This window comes from Halictus rubicundus, unplaced genomic scaffold (assembly GCF_050948215.1).
Source record: "Halictus rubicundus isolate RS-2024b unplaced genomic scaffold, iyHalRubi1_principal scaffold0031, whole genome shotgun sequence".
Taxonomy (NCBI): Eukaryota; Metazoa; Arthropoda; class Insecta; order Hymenoptera; family Halictidae; genus Halictus; species Halictus rubicundus.
The window spans coordinates 1,058,075-1,085,475 of record NW_027488572.1 but is presented as its reverse complement, the minus strand read 5'-3'; the positions used below and the strand labels follow the sequence as shown (position 1 = coordinate 1,085,475).

At 42.8% G+C, this 27,401-nt stretch overlaps 1 protein-coding gene across 1 annotated transcript; it reads right to left on the bottom strand.

Moving 5' to 3' along the window:
* Window positions 1-5,416: 5,416 nt before the first annotated feature.
* Window positions 5,417-10,728, bottom strand: LOC143363310 (uncharacterized). Its single transcript, XM_076803918.1, has 3 exons — window positions 10,260-10,728; window positions 9,879-10,217; window positions 5,417-9,810 (listed from the first exon to the last, which is right to left on the bottom strand). Exons 1-3 carry the CDS (start codon window positions 10,726-10,728, stop codon window positions 5,417-5,419), a joined length of 5,202 nt encoding a protein of 1,733 aa, XP_076660033.1.
* Window positions 10,729-27,401: the final 16,673 nt, after the last annotated feature.

The following is a 27,401-nucleotide window of genomic DNA, read 5'->3' as shown; positions in this document are numbered from 1 at the left end:
TCCTCTATCGTCTCCTCTATCCTATCCTATCCTCTATCGTCTCCTCTATCCTATCCTATCCTCTATCCTATAATATCATCTACCCTATACTATTCTCTATCCTATCCTGTTCTCTATCCTATCCTCTATCCTATCATATCCTCTATCCTATCCTATTCGGTATCCTATCCTATCCTCTATCCTATCCTATCCACTATCCTATCCACTATCCTATCCTATCCTCAATCCTATCCTATCATCTATCCAATCCAATCACCTATCCTATCCTCTATCCTATCCAATCCCCTATCCAATCCTCTATCCGATCCAATCCTCTATCCTATCCTATCCTCTATACTATCCTATTCTCTATCCTATCCTCTATCCGATCCTATCCTCTATCCTATCCTATCCTCAATCCTATCCTATCCTCTATCCTATCCAATCACCTGTCCAATCCTCTATACGATCCTATCCTCTATCCTATCCTATCCTCTATCCGATCCTATCCTCTATCCGATCCTATCCTCTATCCTATCCTATCCTCTATCCTATCCTATACTCTATCCTATCCTCTACCCTATCCTATCCTCTATCCTATCCAATCACCTATCCTATCCTCTATACGATCCTATCCTCTATCCTATAATATCATCTATCCCATACTATTCTCTATCCTATCCTATTCTCTATCCTATCCTCTATCGTCTGCTCTATCCTATCCTATCCACTATACTATCCTATCCTCAATCCTATCCTATACTCTATCCTATCCAATCACCTATCCTATCCTCTATACGATCCTATCCTCTATCGTATCCTATCCTCTATCCGATCGTATCCTCTATCCTATCCTATCCTATATCCTATCCTATTCTCTATCCTATCCTCTACCCTATCCTATCCTCTATCCTATAATATCATCTATCATATACTATTCTCTATCCTATCCTATCCTATTCTGTATCCTATACTCTACTCTATCCTATCCTCTATCCTATCCTATCCTCTATCCTATCCTATCCTCTACCCTATCCTATCCTCTATCCTATCCAATCCCCTATCCTATCCACTATCCGATCCTATCCTCTATCCTATCCTATCCTCTATCCTATCCTATTCTCTATCCTATCCTCTACCCTATCCTATCCTCTATCCTATCCTATCCTCTACCCTATCCTATCCTCTATCCCATCCTATCCTACCCTCTACCCTATCCTATCCTCTATCCGATCCTATCCTCTATCCTATCCTATCCTCTATAATATCGTATCCTCTATCCTATCCTATCCTCTATCCTATACTATTCTCTATCATATCCTATCCTCTATTCTATACTATCCTCTATCGTATCCTATCCTCTATCCGATCCTATCCTCTATCCTACCCTATCCTCAATCCTATCCTATCCTCTACCCTATCCTATCCTCTATCCTATCCTATCCTATCCTCTACCCTATCCTATCCTCTATCCTATCCTATCCTCTATCCTATCCGATCCCCTATCCTATACTCTATCCTATCCAATCACATATCCTATCCTCTATCCTATCCAATCCCCTATTATATCCTCTATCCGATCCTATCCTCTATCCGATCCTATCCTCTATACTATCCTATCCTCAATCCTATCCTATTCTCTATCCTATCCTCTACCCTATCCTATCCTCTATCCTATAATATCATCTATCATGTACTATTCTCTATCCTATCCTATCCTCTATCCTATACTATCCTCTATCGTATCCTATCCTCTATCCTATACTATCCTCTATCCCATCCTATCCTCTATCCTATCCTATCCTCTATCCTATCCTATTCTCTATCCTATTATCTACCCTATCCTATCCTCTACCCTATCCTATCCTCTATCCTATCCTATCCTCTATCCTATCCAATCCCCTATCCTATCCACTATCCGATCCTATCCTCTATCCTATCCTATCCTCTATCCTATCGTATCCTATATCCTATCCTATCCTCTATCCTATCCGATCATTTATCCTATCCTATCCTCTATCCTATCCAATCACCTATCCTATCCTCTATACGATGCTATCCTCTATCCTATAATATCATCTATCATATACTATTCTCTATCCTATCCTATTCTGTATCCTATACTCTACTCTATCCTATCCTCTATCCTATCCTATCCTCTATCCTATCCTATCCTCTACCCTATCCTATCCTCTATCCTATCGAATCCCCTATCCTATCCACTATCCGATCCTATCCTCTATCCTATCCTATCCTCTATCCTATCCTATTCTCTATCCTATCCTCTACCCTATCCTATCCTCTATCCTATCCTATCCTCTATCCTATCCAATCACCTATCCTATCCTCTATCCTATCCTATCCTCTATCCTATCCAATCCTCTATCCTATCCTCTATCCTATCCTCTATCCTATCCTAGAACTCAACCCTTTCCTATCCTCAATCCTATCCTATACTCCATCCTACCCTATCCGCTATCCTATCCTATCCTGTCCTCTACCCTATCCTATCCTCTATCCTCTCCTATCCACTATCCTATCCGATCCCCTATCCTATCCTCAATCCTATCCAATCCTCTATCCTATAATATCCTCTATCCTATCCTATACTCTACCCTATTCAATCCCCTATCCTATCCTCTATCCGATCCTGTCCTCTATCCTATCCTATCCTCTATCATATCCTATTCTCTATCCTATCATCTACCCTATCCTATCCTCTATCCTATCCAATCACATATCCTATCCTCTGTACGATCCTATCCTCTATTCTATCCTATCCTCTATCCTACCCTATCCTCTATCCTATCCTATCCTCTATCCTATCCGATCCTCTATCCTATCCTATCCTCTATCCTATCCAATCCTCTATCCTATAATATCTTCTATCCTATCCTATCCTCTACCCTATCCAATCGCCTATCCTATCCTCTATCCGATCCTATCCTCTATCCTATCCTATCCTCTATCCTGTCCTATCCTCTTTCCTATCATCTACCCTATCCTATCCTCTATGCTATCCAATCATCTATCCTATCCTCTATACGATCCTATCCTCTACCCTATCCTATCCTCTATCCTATCCTATCCTTTTTCCTATCCTATTCTCTATCCTATCATCTAGCCTATCCTATTCTCTATCCTATCCAATCCCCTATCCTATCGTCTATCCGTTCCTATCCTTTATACTATCCTATCCTCTATCCTATAGTATCATCTATCCTATCCAATCCTCTATCCTATCCTCTATCCTATCCTCTATCCTATCCTAGAACTCAACCCTTTCCTATCCTCAATCCTATCCTATACTCCATCCTACCCTTTCCGCTATCCTATCCTATCCTCAATCCTATCCAATCCCCTATCCTATCCTCTATCCGATCCTATCCTCTATCCTATCCTATCCTCTATAATATTGTATCCTCTATCCTATCCTATCCTCTATCCTATACTATTCTCTATCATATCCTATCCTCTACCCTATCCTATCCTCTATCCTATCCTTTCCTATACTCTACACTATCCTATCCTCTATCCTATCCTATCCTCTATCCTATCCGATCCCCTATCCTATACTCTATCCTATCCAATCACATATCCTATCCTCTATAATATCCTATCCTCTATAATATCGTATCCTCTATCCTATCTAATCCTCTATCGTATAATATCCTCTATCCTATCCTATCCTCTACCCTTGCCAATCGCCTATCCTATCCTCTATCCGATCCTATCCTCTATCCTCTATCCTATCCTAATCTCTATCCTATCCTATGCTCTATAATATCCAATCCCACATCCTATCCTCTATCCGATCCTATCCTCTATCCTATAATATCATCTATCCTATACTATTCTCTACCCTATCCTATCCTCTATCCTATCATATCCTCTATCCTATCCAATCCCCTATCCTATCCTGTATCCTATCCTATCATCTATCCTATCCTATCCTCTATCCTATAATATCCTCTATCCTATCCAATCCTCTATCCTATCCTCTACCCTATCCTATCCTCTATAATATCGTATCCTCTATCCTATCCTCTATCCTATACTACCATCGAACCTCTCCTATTCTCTATCCAATCCTCTATCGTCAGTTCTATCCTATTCCATCCACTATCCTATCCTATCCTCAATCCTCTCCTATCCTCTATCCTATCCTATCCTGTATCCTATCCTATCCTCTATCCTATAATATCCTCTATCCTATCCAATCCTCTATCGTATCCTATTCTCTATCCTATCCTCTACCCTAATCCTATCCTCTATCCTATAATAACATCTATCCTACACTATTCTCTATCCTATCCTATCCTCTATCCTATACTATCCTCTATCGTATCCTATCCTCTATCCCATCCTATCCTACCCTCTACCCTATCCTATCCTCTATCCGATCCTATCCTCTATCCTATCCTATCCTCTATAATATCGTATCCTCTATCCTATCCTCTATCCTCTATCCTATACTATTCTCTATCATATCCTATCCTCTATTCTATACTATCCTCTATCGTATCCTATCCTCTATCCGATCCTATCCTCTATCCTACCCTATCCTCAATCCTATCCTATCCTCTACCCTATCCTATCCTCTATCCTATCCTATCCTATCCTCTACCCTATCCTATCCTCTATCCTATCCTATCCTCTATCCTATCCGATCCCCTATCCTATACTCTATCCTATCCAATCACATATCCTATCCTCTATCCTATCCAATCCCCTATTATATCCTCTATCCGATCCTATCCTCTATCCTATCCTATCCTCTATAATATCGTATCCTCTATCCTATCTAATCCTCTATCGTATAATATCCTCTATCCTATCCTATCCTCTACCCTATCCAATCGCCTATCCTATCCTCTATCCGATCCTATCCTCTATCCTATCTGTTTTCTCGTGCAGCGAGGTTGATTTGGATAGTGGAACTATCCTGTCAAGGATATACAGCGGTATACGGGATTTAAAGAGTTACCACTTGTTCGGTCACGAAAAAGAACCCTTTTTTATTTCACGATACCAGACGTTCACTACGGAGACGATAATCCCGCGATAGGCACGGTAGCGATAAGCGTCGAATCCGAAAGGTTTTGCGCGAGACGGTTACAAGAATGCGATAGGCGCGGAGATAATATACGTGTTGATCGTTCGCTGTCTGGATCAAGAAGACGAAGGACAACGGCAGGAACGTTTGTAATCGTAACGCGGCGCTATCGGTCGAAGCGCGTGATCGATATGTAAACTCGCACCCGATTACCGGCAATTTTGAACGTTGGAGTCCTGAACATACCGCCCGCCTCGGATAGTTGTATCCGATTACAAAAGGAGGGAGGTACAACGAAAAGGTTTCGCTGAACCTCGTGGCGAAATGCGTACGCTCGAGAATTACACTTTACGTAGCGCGTCTTAGCCTATTTTGTACATTTTATGACCGCCCGCCGTGACGGAGCGGTTGTTTGTTTTGGGGCTGTGTCTCGTCCGCGTTTTTTGCATCGAGGGTATCAGTTTCGTTGATATCAACGGGGAGGAAACACAGTTTGACGATCGGCCGTTTGTACTCCGAGTTGGCAGTCTTAATTGTTACGACGCGAATAATGTTATCCTCTCCGGGATGACATTTGATTATCCGCGCAAGTTCCCACTTACACGGAGGTGCAAGGGCGTTTCGGAGAAGGACGATACGACCAACCTTTGCGAGGTGACTCGCGGTGCGCCATTTCGTGCGTTGTTGCAACGAGTGAATATAGTCATTCGACCACGCTTTCCAAACACTTTCGTACAGTTTCTTTAAGAGCTGCCAACGAGTCAAGCGCGAATCGTTTACATCGAGCAGAGTTACGGTAGGAATAGTGGTGATCGCCGTGCCGATAAGAAAGTGACCCGGGGTCAGCGCTGTATAATCGTCGATATTTTCCGACCTCGGAGCAATCGGACGGGAGTTCATGCAAGCTTCGATCTGACATAATACGGTAGTCATCTCTTCGAACGTCAGAGTGTGCGAACCGATGACTCGTTTAAAATGGTGTTTCATGCTTCGAATTCCGGCTTCCCACAGTCCGCCGAAATGCGGAGCGGAGGGAGGAATGAAGTGCCATGCTACCTGATCGCTCGCGAGTTTGTTAAGGAGATTCGGGTCGCGCGTGGCGGATCGAAAGGCCGTGGTCAGTTCTTTGTCGGCACCCTGGAACGTGGTTCCATTATCGCTATACATGGCGACCGGTAAACCGCGACGCGAGATGAACCGATCGTAGCACGCTAGGAACGCATCCGTTGTATAGGATCCTACTAATTCGAGGTGTACCGCACGCGTCGCCATACATATAAAAAGTGCGATATACGCCTTTGTCGATTTATGTCCGCGACCGGGAGTCGTTCGGACTGCGATGGGGCCCGCGTAGTCCACGCCACAGTGTAAGAATGCTCTTTCTGAGCGGGTAACGCATATCGCCGGAAGCTCTCCCATCAATTCGAACGGAATTGTCGCACGCTGTCGCGCGCAGATCACGCACTTGTATAAAACTTGGCGAACAGTAGGACGTGCCCGTAGGAGCCAGAATTCTTGTCGCAACTTCGCTAGCGTTAGTTGAGGGCCTGCGTGTAGCAAACTACGGTGCAGATGGCTGATGAGCAGCGAAACGAGAGGATGCGAGGCAAGGATAATCGGATGTTTGGTTTCCTCGGGTAATGCCGAATTTCGAAGGCGCCCGCCAACGCGAATCAGTCCCTCCGAATCGAGATACGGGTTTAAAGAGAGCACTGGACTTTGTCGCGGGAGCGGATGCTTACCGTATAACCGCTGAAATTCAACCGGAAGTACCGTTTGTTGAATATGTTTCAGCCAATACGTGCGCGCTTGTCGAATTTCTATCGGAAGCAGCGCGCTTGGATTTGGACAATTTTCCGAGTGACCTTCCGTGGCCGAGATTGACGATTCGGACAGGTTACGGTATGACTGTAGTCTTTTGATAAAGCGCAAAATATACGCAGTCACGCGGAGAAGTTTGGGCCAACTCGAGAATCGTGTAGCTAGATCCCACGGTTCTGGTACAGTGACTGCGTGAAGAGCGACCGGTATCCGTTCCTCCGTCGTTGCCTTGAGCGGAGTGGTCTCGCAAGGCCACGAGGTAGATGGCGATTTGAGCCACCTCGGGCCGTGCCACCATAGGCTATGGTTCACAAACTGAGGAACGTGGATTCCGCGAGAGGCGCAGTCGGCAGGATTGTCTTCCGATATAACATGGTGCCACTGACATTTTGGCACTAGTTCCTGAATGTTCGCGACTCGATTCGCGACAAACGTTTTCCAACGAGACGCGGGTTGACTTATCCATGCGAGAGTAATCGTGGAATCGGTCCAGCCGTGCATCTCGCACGCAGAGTCCTCGAACGAAGTTCTTATGAACGACATTAGACGAGAAAGGAGTACAACTCCGCATAGCTCAAGGCGCGGAATGGTGAAGGATTTGAGCGGAGCCACTTTAGACTTTGCAGCGAGAAGAGAGACTAGAATCTCACCGTTGTTAGTTGTAACGCGAGAGTAAACAACTGCGGCATAGGCGTTTTGCGAGGCATCGGCGAAGCCATGCAGTTCTGTTTTTAAAACGTTTAACCCGTGTCCTGTCCACCGAGGGAGAACGATAGATCGGAGCAGGGGAAGTTGCGTGCAATACGTGGTCCACGTTTCGCGGAACTCGGTCGGGATGGTCTCATCCCAATCACACTTCTGCAACCAGAGGCGTTGCATCAGAATTTTTGCCACGATAACAACGGGAGCGGCCCATCCCAGCGGGTCGTAGAATCGAGCGATTGTCGAAAGAATTTCCCGTTTTGTTGCCGGAATGACGTTTTGAATTCCGATGTCGAAACGAAATGAGTCGTTCCCGGGATTCCAGTTGATACCAAGGACCTTTAAATTGTCATCTGGTAACAATGGTTTGCTGGCAGCAAGACCATGATCTGAGGGATCGATATCGGCAATTAATGCAGGGCAATTACTAGCCCATTTGCGCAATTTAAAGCCACCCTCTTGCAACAGGGCAGTTACGTGGTCACGTGTTTTACGTGCTAGCCGTGGATCGTCCGCGCCGAAGACGCAGTCGTCCACATAGATTTGGTCGCGAAGAACCAGCTGCGCGAGAGGATATTTCGACCCTTCGTCCTTAGCGAGTTGTTGGAGGACCCGTAAAGCAAGATAAGGAGCTGGACCGGTACCGTACGTAACGGTCAAGAGCCGATAATGCCGCAATGGTTCTGAGGGAGAAGATCGCCACAAAATCCGTTGATAGTCAACGTCCTTGTGGTCGACCAAGATCTGCCGGTACATTTTAGCAATGTCGGCGATAAAGACGTATCGATAGCGGTGCCATCGAAGAATTACAGCGGCTAAGTCCGTTTGTAATTTGGGACCGATCAATAAGTGGTCGTTGTGTGATGTCCCGTTTCCCGTTTTCGAGGATGCGTTGAAAACGACACGAAGCCGTGTTGTAGCGCTGTGTTCCCGAATAACCGCGTGATGCGGTATGTACACGGTTTGAAGTGACGGAACCGTTTGCGTGTCGGTGACTTCGGCCATATGACCGAGGGCCTCGTACTCACGTAGGAACTGAGCGTATTCTGCTGAATGCTCCGCGTTTCGTTGCAACCGATTTTCCTGTCTTAGGAACATGGTGTTCGCCGCGGAGAGTGAAGGGCCAATATCGATGGGAGGTCCTTCGATAAAAGGCAAGCGAACGATATACTGTCCATTTGGAGCCCGAGTATGCGTGCGTTGAAAATGTTCCTCGCACTTTTGTTCAGCAGGAGAAAGACGCGTGACGAACGGTAACTCCTCGACTTCCCAAAATCGTCGAAGTTCGGCATCGAGATTCCCCGAAACGTTGCAGTGGAAGCTGGCAACGGAAGTAGGAGCATTGGATGCGAAAGATGGAACGGGACCGGAAAGGATCCAGCCTAACGTGGTGTTTTGAGCCGTCGGCTCGTTCACCGGGCCCTTTCGCAAACCTTCTAAAAGAAGCAACCCGTACTGATCCGCACCGATAATTAGTTCGATTGGAGCCGAGTCAAAGGGATTGTCGTCCGCCAATTCCAGATCGCGAATATGAGAGAGCCTGACGCCTGTCGACACTTGATGTGGCAGATAGTTCGACAATGAACGTAGTACGTAAGCGCTCATGGAGTATACGGAGTCCGTTTTACACGATGCTACGGTAAATGTTGTCGATGAGCGACAAGCAACCGCGTTATTGCCGATTCCGGTAATGCTGACTGAAACACGCGAACGCGGTAGTCGGAGTCGTTGTGTTAAATTCTCGGCAATTATAGAAATGACCGAGCCTTGATCGAGTAACGCGCGAATTTTCTCTGAACGGCCAGACGGTGACCGCAGTTCGACCCATGCAGTCGCGAGCAAGACTTGCTGTGTTGCAGTCACGCGCGGAACAGAACAAGACGTGAGCAGCGATGTGACATTCTCGGTCGTTAACGTAGAGTTATTCGATGACGCGGTACCGGTTGATGACGCAGTCGCGTTGTTGATATGTAACAAGGTGTGATGACGCCTTTTACAAATGGAACAGTTATATGAACTCGTACATTTTTTCGTCGAATGGTACGGACTCAAACAGTTCATGCACCGGTTTGTCCCTTTCGCGAACTCGACCCGTTGTTCGACAGATTTACTTTTAAATAACGCGCATTGTCCGAGTATGTGATTCGCTTTGCATAACTCGCACGGGCTCTTGACGGCAGCAGCACCGTGTAACGAAGTCGCACGAACACGACTCGATTTGGTTGCTGCCGAGTCCGCGATCCGAGAGGCCGCTCCCGACGGGGACGGCTTAATTGTTTGTAACGCGCGTATTCGCGATTTTAGAAATGTATTAACTGACAATCTGTGTTATCGCCGAGTTTCAACTCCCAAGCCTTCCGCGACTCGGAATCTAATTTCGTTGTTACGAAGAAAACGAGTAAGTCGCCCCAATGTTCGACGGGACGATCGAGATTCTGCAGGGCTTTTATCGCCTTGTTGGCTTTGTCGCGAAGGCTTCGCAGCTGATCGGCAGACTCGGAATGAACTTGTGGAAGGTCGTACAGAGTTTCTAAATGCGTTGTCACTAACAGCCGCTTGTTTTCAAAACACTCTACCAGGAGGTCCCACGCGATCGCGAAGCCCGCATCGGTTATCGCGATGTTCTCGACGAGATCACTTGCCGCGCCTTGCAAACACGCTAACAAATATTCGAAACGAGATACGTTTGACAGACCTTTACGAGAGATGACCATCGCTGTAAAGCGATCGCGGAAGGTTTCCCACTCACTGAAGGCTCCAGAGAATGTCGGCAGATTGAGCGTTGGCATTCGACTCTTGTCGTCATCAGGTTGCGAGACAGGTCCTGCTGGCGACGGCGTCGAGTCAGTACCAGATGAGTCGGCAGCTGCGAGACGAGAAAGAGTTTCCGCCATGTAGTCCGATGTTTCCATGTAAATCTCGTGCACGGCCATGAATCGATCCTGGGTGAAGTAACCCACGGTGGAACGCTCCGCGTCCGTGGCAACGGCAGAGAGCTGCTTGTGCAGACGTTGGCACTCGGCAAAAGATTCGCTAAGTCTTGCGATTCGATTCTTAACGGTTGCTACCGTTAATTTTGCTTTGCCGATCTTCTTGAAATTGTCAAGGGTACGTTCGACAATACGAGCGGCATCGATTTGGTGTTGAAGAAGCGTCTTGAGGTCACCCATTGTGAACTGTTACAGACCGACTAGTCCTTTTGTCCTTCAACTTGGAATGTCCAACGGATCACTCAACCGTCGTCAAATTGCCGAACAAGATCTTTTTAACCTCACAAATGTTTCTTCACCGAAACTCACTGCAATCCGGCTCGAAGGACCAATGTTTTCTCGTGCAGCGAGGTTGATTTGGATAGTGGAACTATCCTGTCAAGGATATACAGCGGTATACGGGATTTAAAGAGTTACCACTTGTTCGGTCACGAAAAAGAACCCTTTTTTATTTCACGATACCAGACGTTCACTACGGAGACGATAATCCAGCGATAGGCACGGTAGCGATAAGCGTCGAATGCGAAAGGTTTTGCGCGAGACGGTTACAAGAATGCGATAGGCGCGGAGATAATATACGTGTTGATCGTTCGCTGTCTGGATCAAGAAGACGAAGGACAACGGCAGGAACGTTTGTAATCGTAACGCGGCGCTATCGGTCGAAGCGCGTGATCGATATGTAAACTCGCACCCGATTACCGGCAATTTTGAACGTTGGAGTCCTGAACACTATCCAATCCTCTATCCTAGCCTATTCTCTATCCTATCATCTACCCTATCCTATCCTCTATCCTATCCAATCACCTATCCCATCCTCTATCCTATCCTATCCTCTATAATATCGTATCCTCTATCCTATCCTCTATCCTATACTATCATCGAACCTATCCTGTTCTCTATCCAATCCTCTTTCGTCAGTTCTATCCTATTCCATCCACTATCCTATCCTATCCTCAATCCTCTCCTATCCTCTATCCTATCCTATCCTGTATCCTATCCTATCCTATATCCTATAATATCCTCTATCCTATCCAATCCTCTATCCTATCCTATCCCCTATCCTATCCTCTATCCGATCCTATCCTTTATCCTATCCTATCCTCTATCCTATAGTATCATCTATCCTATACTATTCTCTATCCTATCCAATCTTCTATCCTATCCTCTATCGTATCCTCTATCCTATCCTCTATCCTATCCTCTATCCTATCCTCTATCCTATCCTATCCTGTGTCCTATCCTCTATCCTCTATCCGCTATCCTGTACTCTGTCCAATCCTATCCTATATCCTATCCTATCCACTATAATATCGTATCCTCTATCCTATAATATCCTCTATTCTATCCAATCCTCTATCCTATCCTCTATCCGATCCTATCCTTTATCCTATCCTATCCTCTATCCTATAGTATCATCTATCCTATACTATTCTCTATCCTATCCAATCTTCTATCCTATCCTCTATCGTATCCTCTATCCTATCCTCTATCCTATCCTATTCTCTATCCTATCCTCTACCCTATCCTATCCTCTATCCTATAATATCCTCTATCCTATCCAATCCTCTATCGTATCCTATTCTCTATCCTATCCTCTACCCTAATCCTATCCTCTATCCTATAATAACATCTATCCTATACTATTCTCTATCCTATCCTATCCTCAATCCTATACTATCCTCTATCGTATCCTATCCTCTATCCTATCCAATCCCCTATCCAATCCTCTATCCGATCCAATCCTCTATCCTATCCTATCCTCTATACTATCCTATTCTCTATCCTATCCAATCACCTGTCCAATCCTCTATACGATCCTATCCTCTATCCTATCCTATCCTCTAACCGATCCTATCCTCTATCCGATCCTATCCTCTATCCTATCCTATCCTCAATCCTATCCTATTCTCTATCCTATCCTCTACCCTATCCTATCCTCTATCCTATAATATCATCTATTATGTACTATTCTCTATCCTATCCTATCCTCTATCCTATACTATCCTCTATCGTATCCTATCCTCTATCCGATCCTGTCCTCTATCCTATCCTATCCTCTATTCTATCCTATCCTGTATCCTATCCTCTATTCTATCCTATCCTGTGTCCTTTCCTCTTCCCTATCCTATTATCTATCCTATCCTATCCTCTATCCTATCCAATCCCCTATCCTATCCTCTATACTATACTATCCTCTATCGTCTCCTATCCTCACTCCTATCCAATCCCCTATCCTATCCTATCCTCTTTCCTATCCTATTCTCTATCCTATCCTCTACCCTATCCTATCCTCTATCCTATCATATCCTCTATCGTCTCCTCTATTCTATCCTATCCTCTATCGTCTCCTCTATCCTATCCTATCCTCTATCCTATAATATCATCTACCCTATACTATTCTCTATCCTATCCTATTCTCTATCCTATCCTCTATCCTATCTTATCCTCTATCCTATCCTATTCTGTATCCTATACTCTACCCTATCCTATCCTCTATCCTATCCTATCCACTATCCTATCCTATCCTCAATCCTATCCTATCATCTATCCAATCCAATCACCTATCCTATCCTCTATCCTATCCAATCCCCTATCCAATCCTCTATCCGATCCAATCCTCTATCCTATCCTATCCTCTATACTATCCTATTCTCTATCCTATCGTCTATCCGATCCTATCCTCTATCCTATCCTATCCTCAATCCTATCCTATCCTCTATCCTATCCAATCACCTGTCCAATCCTATATACGATCCTATCCTCTATCCTATCCAATCCCCTATCCTATCCTCTATCCGATCCTATCCTCTACCCTATCCTATCCTCTATCCTATCCAATCCCCTATCCTATCCTCTATCCGATCCTATCCTCTACCCTATCCTATCCTCTATCCTATCCTATCCTATCCTATCCTCTACCCTATCCTATCCTCTATCCTCTATCCTATCCTATCCTCTTTCCTATCCTATCCTCTATCCTATCCAATCCCCTATCCTATCCTGTATCCTATCCTATCCTCTATCCTATCCAATCCCCTATCCTATCCTCTATCTGATCCTATCCTCTATCGTATCCTATCCTCTATCCTATCCTATCCTGAACCCTATCGTATCCTCAATCCTATCCTATACTCCATCCTATCCTATCCGCCATCCTATCCTATTTTCTTCTATCCTATCCTCTATCCTATCCTCTATCCTATCCTCTATCCTATCCTCTATCCTATCCTCTATCCTATCCAATCCCCTATCCTATCCTCTATCCGATCCTATCCTCTATCCTATCCTATCCTCTATAATGTCGTATCCTCTATCCTATCCAATCCTCTATCCTATAATATCCTCTATCCTATCCTATCCTCTAACCTATCCAATCCCCTATCCTATCCTCTATCCGATCCTATCCTCTATCCTATCCTGTCGTCAATCCTATCCTATCCTCTACCCTATCCTATCCTCTATCCTATCCTCTACCCTATCCTATCTTCTATTCTATCATATCCTCTATCCTATCCAATCCCCTATCCTATCCTCTATCCTATGCTATCCTCTATCCTATCCTATCCTCTATCCTATCCGATCCTCTATCCTATCCTATCCTCTATCCTATGCTATCCTCTATACTATCCAATCCCCTATCCTATCCTCTATCCGATCCTATCCTCTATCCTATCCTATCCTCTATCCTGTCCTATTCTCTATCCTATCATCTACCCTATCCTATCATCTACCCTATCCTATACTCTATCCTATCCAATCACCTATCCTATCCTCTATACGATCCTAGCCTCTACCCTATCCTATCCTATTCTCTATCCTATCATCTACCCTATCCTATCCTCTACCCTATCATATCCTCTATCCTATCCTATCCTCTATCCTATCCAATCCCCTATCCTATCCACTATCCGATCCTATCCTCTATCCTATCCTATCCTCTATCCTATCCTATCCTATATCCTATCCTATCCTCTATCCTATCCGATCATTTATCCTATCCTATCCTCTATCCTATCCAATCACCTATCCTATCCTATCCTCTATCCTATAATATCATCTATCATATACTATTCTCTATCCTATCCTATCCTATTCTGTATCCTATACTCTACTCTATCCTATCCTCTATCCTATCCTATCCTCTATCCTATCCTATCCTCTACCCTATCCTATCCTCTATCCTATCCAATCCCCTATCCTATCCTCTATCCGATCCTATCCTCTATCCTATCCTATCCTCTATAATATTGTATCCTCTATCCTATCCTATCCTCTATCCTATACTATTCTCTATCATATCCTATCCTCTATTCTATACTATCCTCTAACGTATCCTATCCTCTATCCGATCCTATCCTCTATCCTACCCTATCCTCAATCCTATCCTATCCTCTACCCTATCCTATCCTCTATCCTATCCTATCCAATCCTCTACACTATCCTATCCTCTATCCTATCCTATCCTCTATCCTATCCTATCCTCTATCCTATACTATTCTCTATCATATCCTATCCTCTATTCTATACTATCCTCTAACGTATCCTATCCTCTATCCGATCCTATCCTCTATCCTACCCTATCCTCAATCCTATCCTATCCTCTACCCTATCCTATCCTCTATCCTATCCTATCCAATCCTCTACACTATCCTATCCTCTATCCTATCCTATCCTCTATCCTATCCGATCCCCTATCCTACACTCTATCCTATCCAATCACATATCCTATCCTCTATAATATCCTATCCTCTATCCTATCCAATCCCCTATTATATCCTCTATCCGATCCTATCCTCTATCCTATCCTATCCTCTATAATATCGTATCCTCTATCCTATCTAATCCTCTATCGTATAATATCCTCTATCCTATCCTATCCTCTACCCTTGCCAATCGCCTATCCTATCCTCTATCCGATCCTATCCTCTATCCTCTATCCTATCCTAATCTCTATCCTATCCTATGCTCTATAATATCCAATCCCACATCCTATCCTCTATCCGATCCTATCCTCTATCCTATAATATCATCTATCCTATACTATTCTCTACCCTATCCTATCCTCTATCCTATCATATCCTCTATCCTATCCAATCCCCTATCCTATCCTGTATCCTATCCTATCATCTATCCTATCCTATCCTCTATCCTATAATATCCTCTATCCTATCCAATCCTCTATCCTATCCAATCCTCTATCCTATCCTCTACCCTATCCTATCCTCTATAATATCGTATCCTCTATCCTATCCTCTATCCTATACTACCATCGAACCTCTCCTATTCTCTATCCAATCCTCTATCGTCAGTTCTATCCTATTCCATCCACTATCCTATCCTATCCTCAATCCTCTCCTATCCTCTATCCTATCCTATCCTGTATCCTATCCTATCCTCTATCCTATAATATCCTCTATCCTATCCAATCCTCTATCGTATCCTATTCTCTATCCTATCCTCTACCCTAATCCTATCCTCTATCCTATAATAACATCTATCCTATACTATTCTCTATCCTATCCTATCCTCTATCCTATACTATCCTCTATCGTATCCTATCCTCTATCCTATCCTATCCTCTATCCTATCCAATCCTCTATCCTATCCTCTACCCTATCCTATCCTCTATAATATCGTATCCTCTATCCTATCCTCTATCCTATACTATCATCGAACCTCTCCTATTCTCTATCCAATCCTCTATCGTCAGTTCTATCCTATTCCATCCTCTATCCTATCCTATCCTCAATCCTCTCCTATCCTCTATCCTATCCTATCCTGTATCCTATCCTATCCTCTATCCTATAATATCCTCTATCCTATCCAATCCTCTATCGTATCCTATTCTCTATCCTATCCTCTACCCTATCCTATCCTCTATCCTATAATAACATCTATCCTATACTATTCTCTATCCTATCCTATCCTCTATCCTATACTATCCTCTATCGTATCCTATCCTCTATCCGATCCTATCCTTTATCCTATCCTATCCTCTATCCTATAATATCATCTATCCTATACTATTCTCTATCCTATCTTATCCTCTATCCTATACTATCCTCTATCCTATCCAATCCTGTACCCTATCCTCTATCCTATCCTATCCTCAATCCTATCCTATCCTCTATCCTATCCTATCCTCTATCCTATCCAATCCCCTATCCTATCCTCTATCCGATCCTATCCTCTATCCTATCCTATACCCTATCCTATCCTATTCTCTATCCTATCCTCTACCCTATCCTATCCTCCATCCTATACTATCATCTATCGTATCCTATTCTCTATCCTATCCTGTATCGTCTGCTCTATCCTATCCTATCCTCAATCCTATCCTATCATCTATCCAATCCAATCACCTATCCTATCCTCTATCCTATCCAATCCCCTATCCAATCCTCTATCCGATCCAATCCTCTATCCTATCCTATCCTCTATACTATCCTATTCTCTATCCTATCGTCTATCCGATCCTATCCTCTATCCTATCCTATCCTCAATCCTATCCTATCCTCTATCCTATCCAATCACCTGTCCAATCCTATATACGATCCTATCCTCTATCCTATCCAATCCCCTATCCTATCCTCTATCCGATCCTATCCTCTACCCTATCCTATCCTCTATCCTATCCAATCCCCTATCCTATCCTCTATCCGATCCTATCCTCTACCCTATCCTATCCTCTATCCTATCCTATCCTATCCTATCCTCTACCCTATCCTATCCTCTATCCTCTATCCTATCCTATCCTCTTTCCTATCCTATCCTCTATCCTATCCAATCCCCTATCCTATCCTGTATCCTATCCTATCCTCTATCCTATCCAATCCCCTATCCTATCCTCTATCTGATCCTATCCTCTATCGTATCCTATCCTCTATCCTATCCTATCCTGAACCCTATCGTATCCTCAATCCTATCCTATACTCCATCCTATCCTATCCGCCATCCTATCCTATCCTCTATCCTATCCAATCTTCTATCCTATCCTCTATCCTATCCTCTATCCTATCCTCTATCCTATCCTCTATCCTATCCTCTATCCTATCCAATCCCCTATCCTATCCTCTATCCGATCCTATCCTCTATCCTATCCTATCCTCTATAATGTCGTATCCTCTATCCTATCCAATCCTCTATCCTATAATATCCTCTATCCTATCCTATCCTCTAACCTATCCAATCCCCTATCCTATCCTCTATCCGATCCTATCCTCTATCCTATCCTGTCGTCAATCCTATCCTATCCTCTACCCTATCCTATCCTCTATCCTATCCTCTACCCTATCCTATCTTCTATTCTATCATATCCTCTATCCTATCCAATCCCCTATCCTATCCTCTATCCTATGCTATCCTCTATCCTATCCTATCCTCTATCCTATCCGATCCTCTATCCTATCCTATCCTCTATCCTATGCTATCCTCTATACTATCCAATCCCCTATCCTATCCTCTATCCGATCCTATCCTCTATCCTATCCTATCCTCTATCCTGTCCTATTCTCTATCCTATCATCTACCCTATCCTATCATCTACCCTATCCTATACTCTATCCTATCCAATCACCTATCCTATCCTCTATACGATCCTAGCCTCTACCCTATCCTATCCTATTCTCTATCCTATCATCTACCCTATCCTATCCTCTACCCTATCATATCCTCTATCCTATCCTATCCTCTATCCTATCCAATCCCCTATCCTATCCACTATCCGATCCTATCCTCTATCCTATCCTATCCTCTATCCTATCCTATCCTATATCCTATCCTATCCTCTATCCTATCCGATCATTTATCCTATCCTATCCTCTATCCTATCCAATCACCTATCCTATCCTCTATACGATCCTATCCTCTATCCTATAATATCATCTATCATATACTATTCTCTATCCTATCCTATCCTATTCTGTATCCTATACTCTACTCTATCCTATCCTCTATCCTATCCTATCCTCTATCCTATCCTATCCTCTACCCTATCCTATCCTCTATCCTATCCAATCCCCTATCCTATCCTCTATCCGATCCTATCCTCTATCCTATCCTATCCTCTATAATATTGTATCCTCTATCCTATCCTATCCTCTATCCTATACTATTCTCTATCATATCCTATCCTCTATTCTATACTATCCTCTAACGTATCCTATCCTCTATCCGATCCTATCCTCTATCCTACCCTATCCTCAATCCTATCCTATCCTCTACCCTATCCTATCCTCTATCCTATCCTATCCAATCCTCTACACTATCCTATCCTCTATCCTATCCTATCCTCTATCCTATCCGATCCCCTATCCTACACTCTATCCTATCCAATCACATATCCTATCCTCTATAATATCCTATCCTCTATCCTATCCAATCCCCTATTATATCCTCTATCCGATCCTATCCTCTATCCTATCCTATCCTCTATAATATCGTATCCTCTATCCTATCCTATCCTCTATCCTATACTATTCTCTATCATATCCTATCCTCTATTCTATACTATCCTCTAACGTATCCTATCCTCTATCCGATCCTATCCTCTATCCTACCCTATCCTCAATCCTATCCTATCCTCTACCCTATCCTATCCTCTATCCTATCCTATCCAATCCTCTACACTATCCTATCCTCTATCCTATCCTATCCTCTATCCTATCCGATCCCCTATCCTACACTCTATCCTATCCAATCACATATCCTATCCTCTATAATATCCTATCCTCTATCCTATCCAATCCCCTATTATATCCTCTATCCGATCCTATCCTCTATCCTATCCTATCCTCTATAATATCGTATCCTCTATCCTATCTAATCCTCTATCGTATAATATCCTCTATCCTATCCTATCCTCTACCCTTGCCAATCGCCTATCCTATCCTCTATCCGATCCTATCCTCTATCCTCTATCCTATCCTAATCTCTATCCTATCCTATGCTCTATAATATCCAATCCCACATCCTATCCTCTATCCGATCCTATCCTCTATCCTATAATATCATCTATCCTATACTATTCTCTACCCTATCCTATCCTCTATCCTATCATATCCTCTATCCTATCCAATCCCCTATCCTATCCTGTATCCTATCCTATCATCTATCCTATCCTATCCTCTATCCTATAATATCCTCTATCCTATCCAATCCTCTATCCTATCCAATCCTCTATCCTATCCTCTACCCTATCCTATCCTCTATAATATCGTATCCTCTATCCTATCCTCTATCCTATACTACCATCGAACCTCTCCTATTCTCTATCCAATCCTCTATCGTCAGTTCTATCCTATTCCATCCACTATCCTATCCTATCCTCAATCCTCTCCTATCCTCTATCCTATCCTATCCTGTATCCTATCCTATCCTCTATCCTATAATATCCTCTATCCTATCCAATCCTCTATCGTATCCTATTCTCTATCCTATCCTCTACCCTAATCCTATCCTCTATCCTATAATAACATCTATCCTATACTATTCTCTATCCTATCCTATCCTCTATCCTATACTATCCTCTATCGTATCCTATCCTCTATCCTATCCTATCCTCTATCCTATCCAATCCTCTATCCTATCCTCTACCCTATCCTATCCTCTATAATATCGTATCCTCTATCCTATCCTCTATCCTATACTATCATCGAACCTCTCCTATTCTCTATCCAATCCTCTATCGTCAGTTCTATCCTATTCCATCCTCTATCCTATCCTATCCTCAATCCTCTCCTATCCTCTATCCTATCCTATCCTGTATCCTATCCTATCCTCTATCCTATAATATCCTCTATCCTATCCAATCCTCTATCGTATCCTATTCTCTATCCTATCCTCTACCCTATCCTATCCTCTATCCTATAATAACATCTATCCTATACTATTCTCTATCCTATCCTATCCTCTATCCTATACTATCCTCTATCGTATCCTATCCTCTATCCGATCCTATCCTTTATCCTATCCTATCCTCTATCCTATAATATCATCTATCCTATACTATTCTCTATCCTATCTTATCCTCTATCCTATACTATCCTCTATCCTATCCAATCCTGTACCCTATCCTCTATCCTATCCTATCCTCAATCCTATCCTATCCTCTATCCTATCCTATCCTCTATCCTATCCAATCCCCTATCCTATCCTCTATCCGATCCTATCCTCTATCCTATCCTATACCCTATCCTATCCTATTCTCTATCCTATCCTCTACCCTATCCTATCCTCCATCCTATACTATCATCTATCGTATCCTATTCTCTATCCTATCCTGTATCGTCTGCTCTATCCTATCCTATCCACTATCCTATTCTATCCTCAATCCTATCCTATCCTCTATCCTATACTATCATCTATCCTATCCTATCCTCTCCTCTATCCTATCCAATCCCCTATCCAATCCTCTATCCTATCCTATCCTCTATAATATCGTGTCCTCTATCCTATCCTCTATCCTACACTATCATCTAACCTATCCTATTCTCTATCCTATCCTCTATTGTCTGTTCTATCCTATCCTATCCACTATCCTATCCTATCCTCAATCCTCTCCTATCCTCTATTCTATCCTATCCTGTATCCTATCCTATCCTCTATCCTGTAATATCCTCTATCGTATCCAATACTCTTTCCTATCCCCTATCCTATCCTCTATCGTATCCTATCCTCTATCCGATCCTATCCTCTATACTATCCTATCCTCAATCCTATCCTATTCTCTATCCTATCCTCTACCCTATCCTATCCTCTATCCTATAATATCATCTATCATGTACTATTCTCTATCCTATCCTATCCTCTATCCTATACTATCCTCTATCGTATCCTATCCTCTATCCGATCCTGTCCTCTATCCTATCCTATCCTCTATCCTATCCTATCCTCTATTCTATCCTATCCTGTATCCTATCCTCTATTCTATCCTATCCTGTGTCCTTTCCTCTTCCCTATCCTATTATCTATCCTATCCTATCCTCTATCCTATCCAATCCCCTATCCTATCCTCTATCCGATCCTATCCTCTATCCTATAATATCATCTATCCTATACTATTCTATACCCTATCCTATCCTCTATACTATACTATCCTCTATCGTCTCCTATCCTCACTCCTATCCAATCCCCTATCCTATCCTATCCTCTTTCCTATCCTATTCTCTATCCTATCCTCTACCCTATCCTATCCTCTATCCTATCCTATCCTCTATCGTCTCCTCTATCCTATCCTATCCTCTATCGTCTCCTCTATCCTATCCTATCCTCTATCCTATAATATCATCTACCCTATACTATTCTCTATCCTATCCTATTCTCTATCCTATCCTCTATCCTATCTTATCCTCTATCCTATCCTATTCTGTATCCTATACTCTACCCTATCCTATCCTCTATCCTATCCTATTCTCTATCCTATCCTCTACCCTATCCTATCCTCTATCCTATCCTATCCTCTACCCTATCCTATCCTCTATCCCATCCTATCCTACCCTCTACCCTATCCTATCCTCTATCCGATCCTATCCTCTATCCTATCCTATCCTCTATAATATCGTATCCTCTATCCTATCCTATCCTCTATCCTATACTATTCTCTATCATATCCTATCCTCTATTCTATACTATCCTCTATCGTATCCTATACTCTATCCGATCCTATCCTCTATCCTACCCTATCCTCAATCCTATCCTATCCTCTACCCTATCCTATCCTCTATCCTATCCTATCCTATCCTCTACCCTATCCTATCCTCTATCCTATCCTATCCTCTATCCTATCCGATCCCCTATCCTATACTCTATCCTATCCAATCACATATCCTATCCTCTATCCTATCCAATCCCCTATTATATCCTCTATCCGATCCTATCCTCTATCCTATCCTATCCTCTATAATATCGTATCCTCTATCCTATCTAATATTCTATCGTATAATATCCTCTATCCTATCCTATCCTCTACCCTATCCAATCGCCTATCCTATCCTCTATCCGATCCTATCCTCTATCCTATCCAATCACCTATCCCATCCTCTATCCTATGCTATCCTCTATAATATCGTATCCTCTATCCTATCCTCTATCCTATACTATCATCGAACCTATCCTATTCTCTATCCAATCCTCTATCGTCAGTTCTATCCTATTCCATCCACTATCCTATCCTATCCTCAATCCTCTCCTATCCTCTATCCTATCCTATCCTGTATCCTATCCTATCCTATATCCTATAATATCCTCTATCATATCCAATCCTCTATCCTATCCTATCCCCTATCCTATCCTCTATCCGATCCTATCCTTTATCCTATCCTATCCTCTATCCTATAGTATCATCTATCCTATACTATTCTCTATCCTATCCAATCTTCTATCCTATCCTCTATCGTATCCTCTATCCTATCCTCTATCCTATCCTCTATCCTATCCTCTATCCTATACTATCCTGTGTCCTATCCTCTATCCTCTATCCGCTATCCTGTACTCTGTCCAATCCTATCCTCTATCCTATCCTATCCACTATAATATCGTATCCTCTATCCTATCCTATCCTCTATCCTATAATATCCTCTATTCTATCCAATCCTCTATCCTATCCTCTATCCGATCCTATCCTTTATCCTATCCTATCCTCTGTCCTATAGTATCATCTATCCTATACTATTCTCTATCCTATCTAATCTTCTATCCTATCCTCTATCGTATCCTCTATCCTATCCTCTATCCTATCCTATTCTCTATCCTATCCTCTACCCTATCCTATCCTCTATCCTATAATATCCTCTATCCTATCCAATCCTCTATCGTATCCTATTCTCTATCCTATCCTCTACCCTAATCCTATCCTCTATCCTATAATAACATCTATCCTATACTATTCTCTATCCTATCCTATCCTCTATCCTATCCAATCCCCTATCCAATCCTCTATCCGATCCAATCCTCTATCCTATCCTATCCTCTATACTATCCTATTCTCTATCCTATCCTCTATCCGATCCTATCCTCTATCCTATCCTATCCTCAATCCTATCCTATCCTCTATCCTATCCAATCACCTGTCCAATCCTCTATACGATCCTATCCTCTATCCTATCCTATCCTCTATCCGATCCTATCCTCTATCCGATCCTATCCTCTATCCTATCCTATCCTCAATCCTATCCTATTCTCTATCCTATCCTCTACCCTATCCTATCCTCTATCCTATAATATCATCTATTATGTACTATTCTCTATCCTATCCTATCCTCTATCCTATACTATCCTCTATCGTATCCTATCCTCTATCCGATCCTGTCCTCTATCCTATCCTATCATCTATTCTATCCTATCCTGTATCCTATCCTCTATTCTATCCTATCCTGTGTCCTTTCCTCTTCCCTATCCTATTATCTATCCTATCCTATCCTCTATCCTATCCAATCCCCTATCCTATCCTCTATACTATACTATCCTCTATCGTCTCCTATCCTCACTCCTATCCAATCCCCTATCCTATCCTATCCTCTTTCCTATCCTATTCTCTATCCTATCCTCTACCCTATCCTATCCTCTATCCTATCCTATCCTCTATCGTCTCCTCTATTCTATCCTATCCTCTATCGTCTCCTCTATCCTATCCTATCCTCTATCCTATAATATCATCTACCCTATACTATTCTCTATCCTATCCTATTCTCAATCCTATCCTCTATAATATCTTATCCTCTATCCTATCCTATTCTGCATCCTATACTCTACCCTATCCTATCCTCTATCCTATCCTATCCACTATCCTATCCTATCCTCAATCCTATCCTATCATCTATCCAATCCAATCACCTATCCTATCCTCTATCCTATCCAATCCCCTATCCAATCCTCTATCCGATCCAATCCTCTATCCAATCCTACATACGATCCTATCCTCTATCCTATCCTATCCTCTATCCGATCCTATCCTCTATCCGATCCACTACCCTATCCTATCCTCTATCCTATCCAATCCCCTATCCTATCCTGAACCCTATCGTATCCTCAATCCTATCCTATACTCCATCCTATCCTATCCGCCATCCTATCCTATCCTCTATCCTATCCAATCTTCTATCCTATCCTCTATCCTATCCTCTATCCTATCCTCTATTCTATCCAATCCCCTATCCTATCCTCTATCCGATCCTATCCTCTATCCTATCCTATCCTCTATAATGTCGCATCCTCTATCCTATCCAAGCCTCTATCCTATAATATCCTCTATCCTATCCTATCCTCTAACCTATCCAATCCCCTATCCTAGCCTCTATCCGATCCTATCCTCTATCCTATCCTGTCGTCAATCCTATCCTATCCTCTACCCTATCCTATCCTCTACCCTATCCTATCCTCTATCCTATCCTATCCTATCCTCTACCCTATCCTATCTTCTATCCTATCCTATCCTCTATCCTATACTATCCTCTATCGTATCCTATCCTCTATCCCATCCTATCCTCTATCCTATCCTATCCTCTATCCTATCCTATTATCTATCCTATCATCTACCCTATCCTATCCTCTATCCTATCCTATCCTCTATTCTATCCAATCCCCTATCCTATCCTGTATCCGAACCTATCCTTTATCCTCTCCTATCCTCTATCCTATAATATCATATATCCTGTACTTTTCTCTATACTATCTTATCCTCTATCCTACACTATCCTCTATCGTCTCGTATCTTCTATCATATCCAATCCCCTATCCTATCCTCTACCCTATCCTATCCTCTATCCTATCGTATCCTCTATCCTATCGTATCCTCTATCCTATCCAATCCCCTATCCAATCAACTATCCGATCCTATCCTCTACCCTATCCTATCCTCTATCCTATCCTATCCTCTATCCTATCCAATCCCCTATCCTATCCACTATCCGATCCTATCCTCTATCCTATCCTATCCTCTATCCTATCCTATCCTATATCCTATCCTATCCTCTATCCTATCCGATCATTTATCCTATCCTATCCTCTATCCTATCCAATCACCTATCCTATCCCCTATACGATCCTATCCTCTATCCTATAATATCATCTATCATATACTATTCTCTATCCTATCCTATCCTATTCTGTATCCTATACTCTACTCTATCCTATCCTCTATCCTATCCTATCCTCTATCCTATCCTATCCTCTACCCTATCCTATCCTCTATCCTATCCAATCCCCTATCCTATCCACTATCCGATCCTATCCTCTATCCTATCCTATCCTCTATCCTATCTTATTCTCTATCCTATCCTCTACCCTATCCTATCCTCTATCCTACCCTATCCTCTATCCTATCCTATCGTCTACCCTATCCTATCCTCTATCCTATCCTATCCTCTAACCTATCCAATCCAATATCCTATCCTCTATACGATCCTATCCTCTATCCTATAATATCATCTATCATATACTATTCTCTATCCTATCCTATCCTATTCTGTATCCTATACTCTACTCTATCCTATCCTCTATCCTACCCTATCCTCTATCCTATCCTATCCTCTACCCTATCCTATCCTCTATCCTATCCTATCCTCTATCCTATCCTATTCTCTATCCTATCCTCTATCCTATCCTATCGTCTACCCTATCCTATCCTCTATCCTATCCTATCCTCTAACCTATCCAATCCAATATCCTATCCTCTATCCGTCCCTATCCTCTATCCTATCCTATCCTCTATCCTATCCTATTCTCTATCCTATCCTCAACCCTATCCTATCCTCTATCCTATCGAATCACATATCCTATCCTCTGTACGATCCTATCCTCTATCCTATCCTATCCTCTATCCTATCCTATCCTCTATCCTATCCGATCCTCTATCCTATCCTATCCTCTATCCTATCCAATCCTCTATCCTATAATATCTTCTATCCTATCCTATCCTCTACCCTATCCAATCGCCTATCCTATCCTCTATCCGATCCTATCCTCTATCCTATCCTATCCTCTATCCTGTCCTATCCTCTTTCCTATCATCTACCCTATCCTATCCTGTATGCTATCCAATCATCTATCCTATCCTCTATACGATCCTATCCTCTACCCTATCCTATCCTCTATCCTATCCTATCCTTTTTCCTATCCTATTCTCTATCCTATCCAATCCCCTATCCTATCGTCTATCCGTTCCTATCCTTTATACTATCCTATCCTCTATCCTATAGTATCATCTATCCTATACTATTCTCTATCCTATCCAATCTTCTATCCTATCCTCTATCCTATCCTCTATCCTATCCTCTATCCTATCCTCTATCTTATCCTATCCTGTGTCCTATCCTATCTTCTATCCTATCCAATCCCCTATTATATCCTCTATCCGATCCTATCCTCTATCCTATCCAATCACATATCCTATCCTCTGTACGATCCTATCCTCTATCCTATCCTATCCTCTATCCTATCCTATCCTCTATCCTATCCGATCCTCTATCCTATCCTATCCTCTATCCTATCCAATCCTCTATCCTATAATATCTTCTATCCTATCCTATCCTCTACCCTATCCAATCGCCTATCCTATCCTCTATCCGATCCTATCCTCTATCCTATCCAATCCTCTATCCTATAATGTCTTCTATCCTATCCTATCCTCTACCCTATCCAATCGCCTATCCTATCCTCTATCCTATCCTATCCTCAATCCTATCCTATCCTCAACCCTATCCTATCCTCTATCCTATCCTATCCTCTATCCTATCCTATCCTCTATCCTATCCTATCCTCTATCCTATCCTATCCTCTATCCTATACTATCCTCTATCGTATCCTATCCTCTATCCCATCCTATCCTCTATCCTATCCTATCCTCTATCCTATCCTAT

What these genes read in the sequence shown, in the direction of transcription:
- LOC143363310 (XM_076803918.1), bottom strand. Translation starts at nt 10,728, where the DNA reads ATGGGTGACCTCAAGACGCTTCTTCAACACCAAATCGATGCCGCTCGT. An exon ending in TACAGCGATGGTCATCTCTC is followed by an intron (nt 10,218 to 10,259) that starts GTAAAGGTCTGT and finishes AATATTTGTTAG; the next exon opens with CGTGTTTGCAAGGCGCGGCA. An exon ending in ACTCGGCGATAACACAGATT is followed by an intron (nt 9,811 to 9,878) that starts GTCAGTTAATAC and finishes CCCCGTCGGGAG; the next exon opens with CGGCCTCTCGGATCGCGGAC.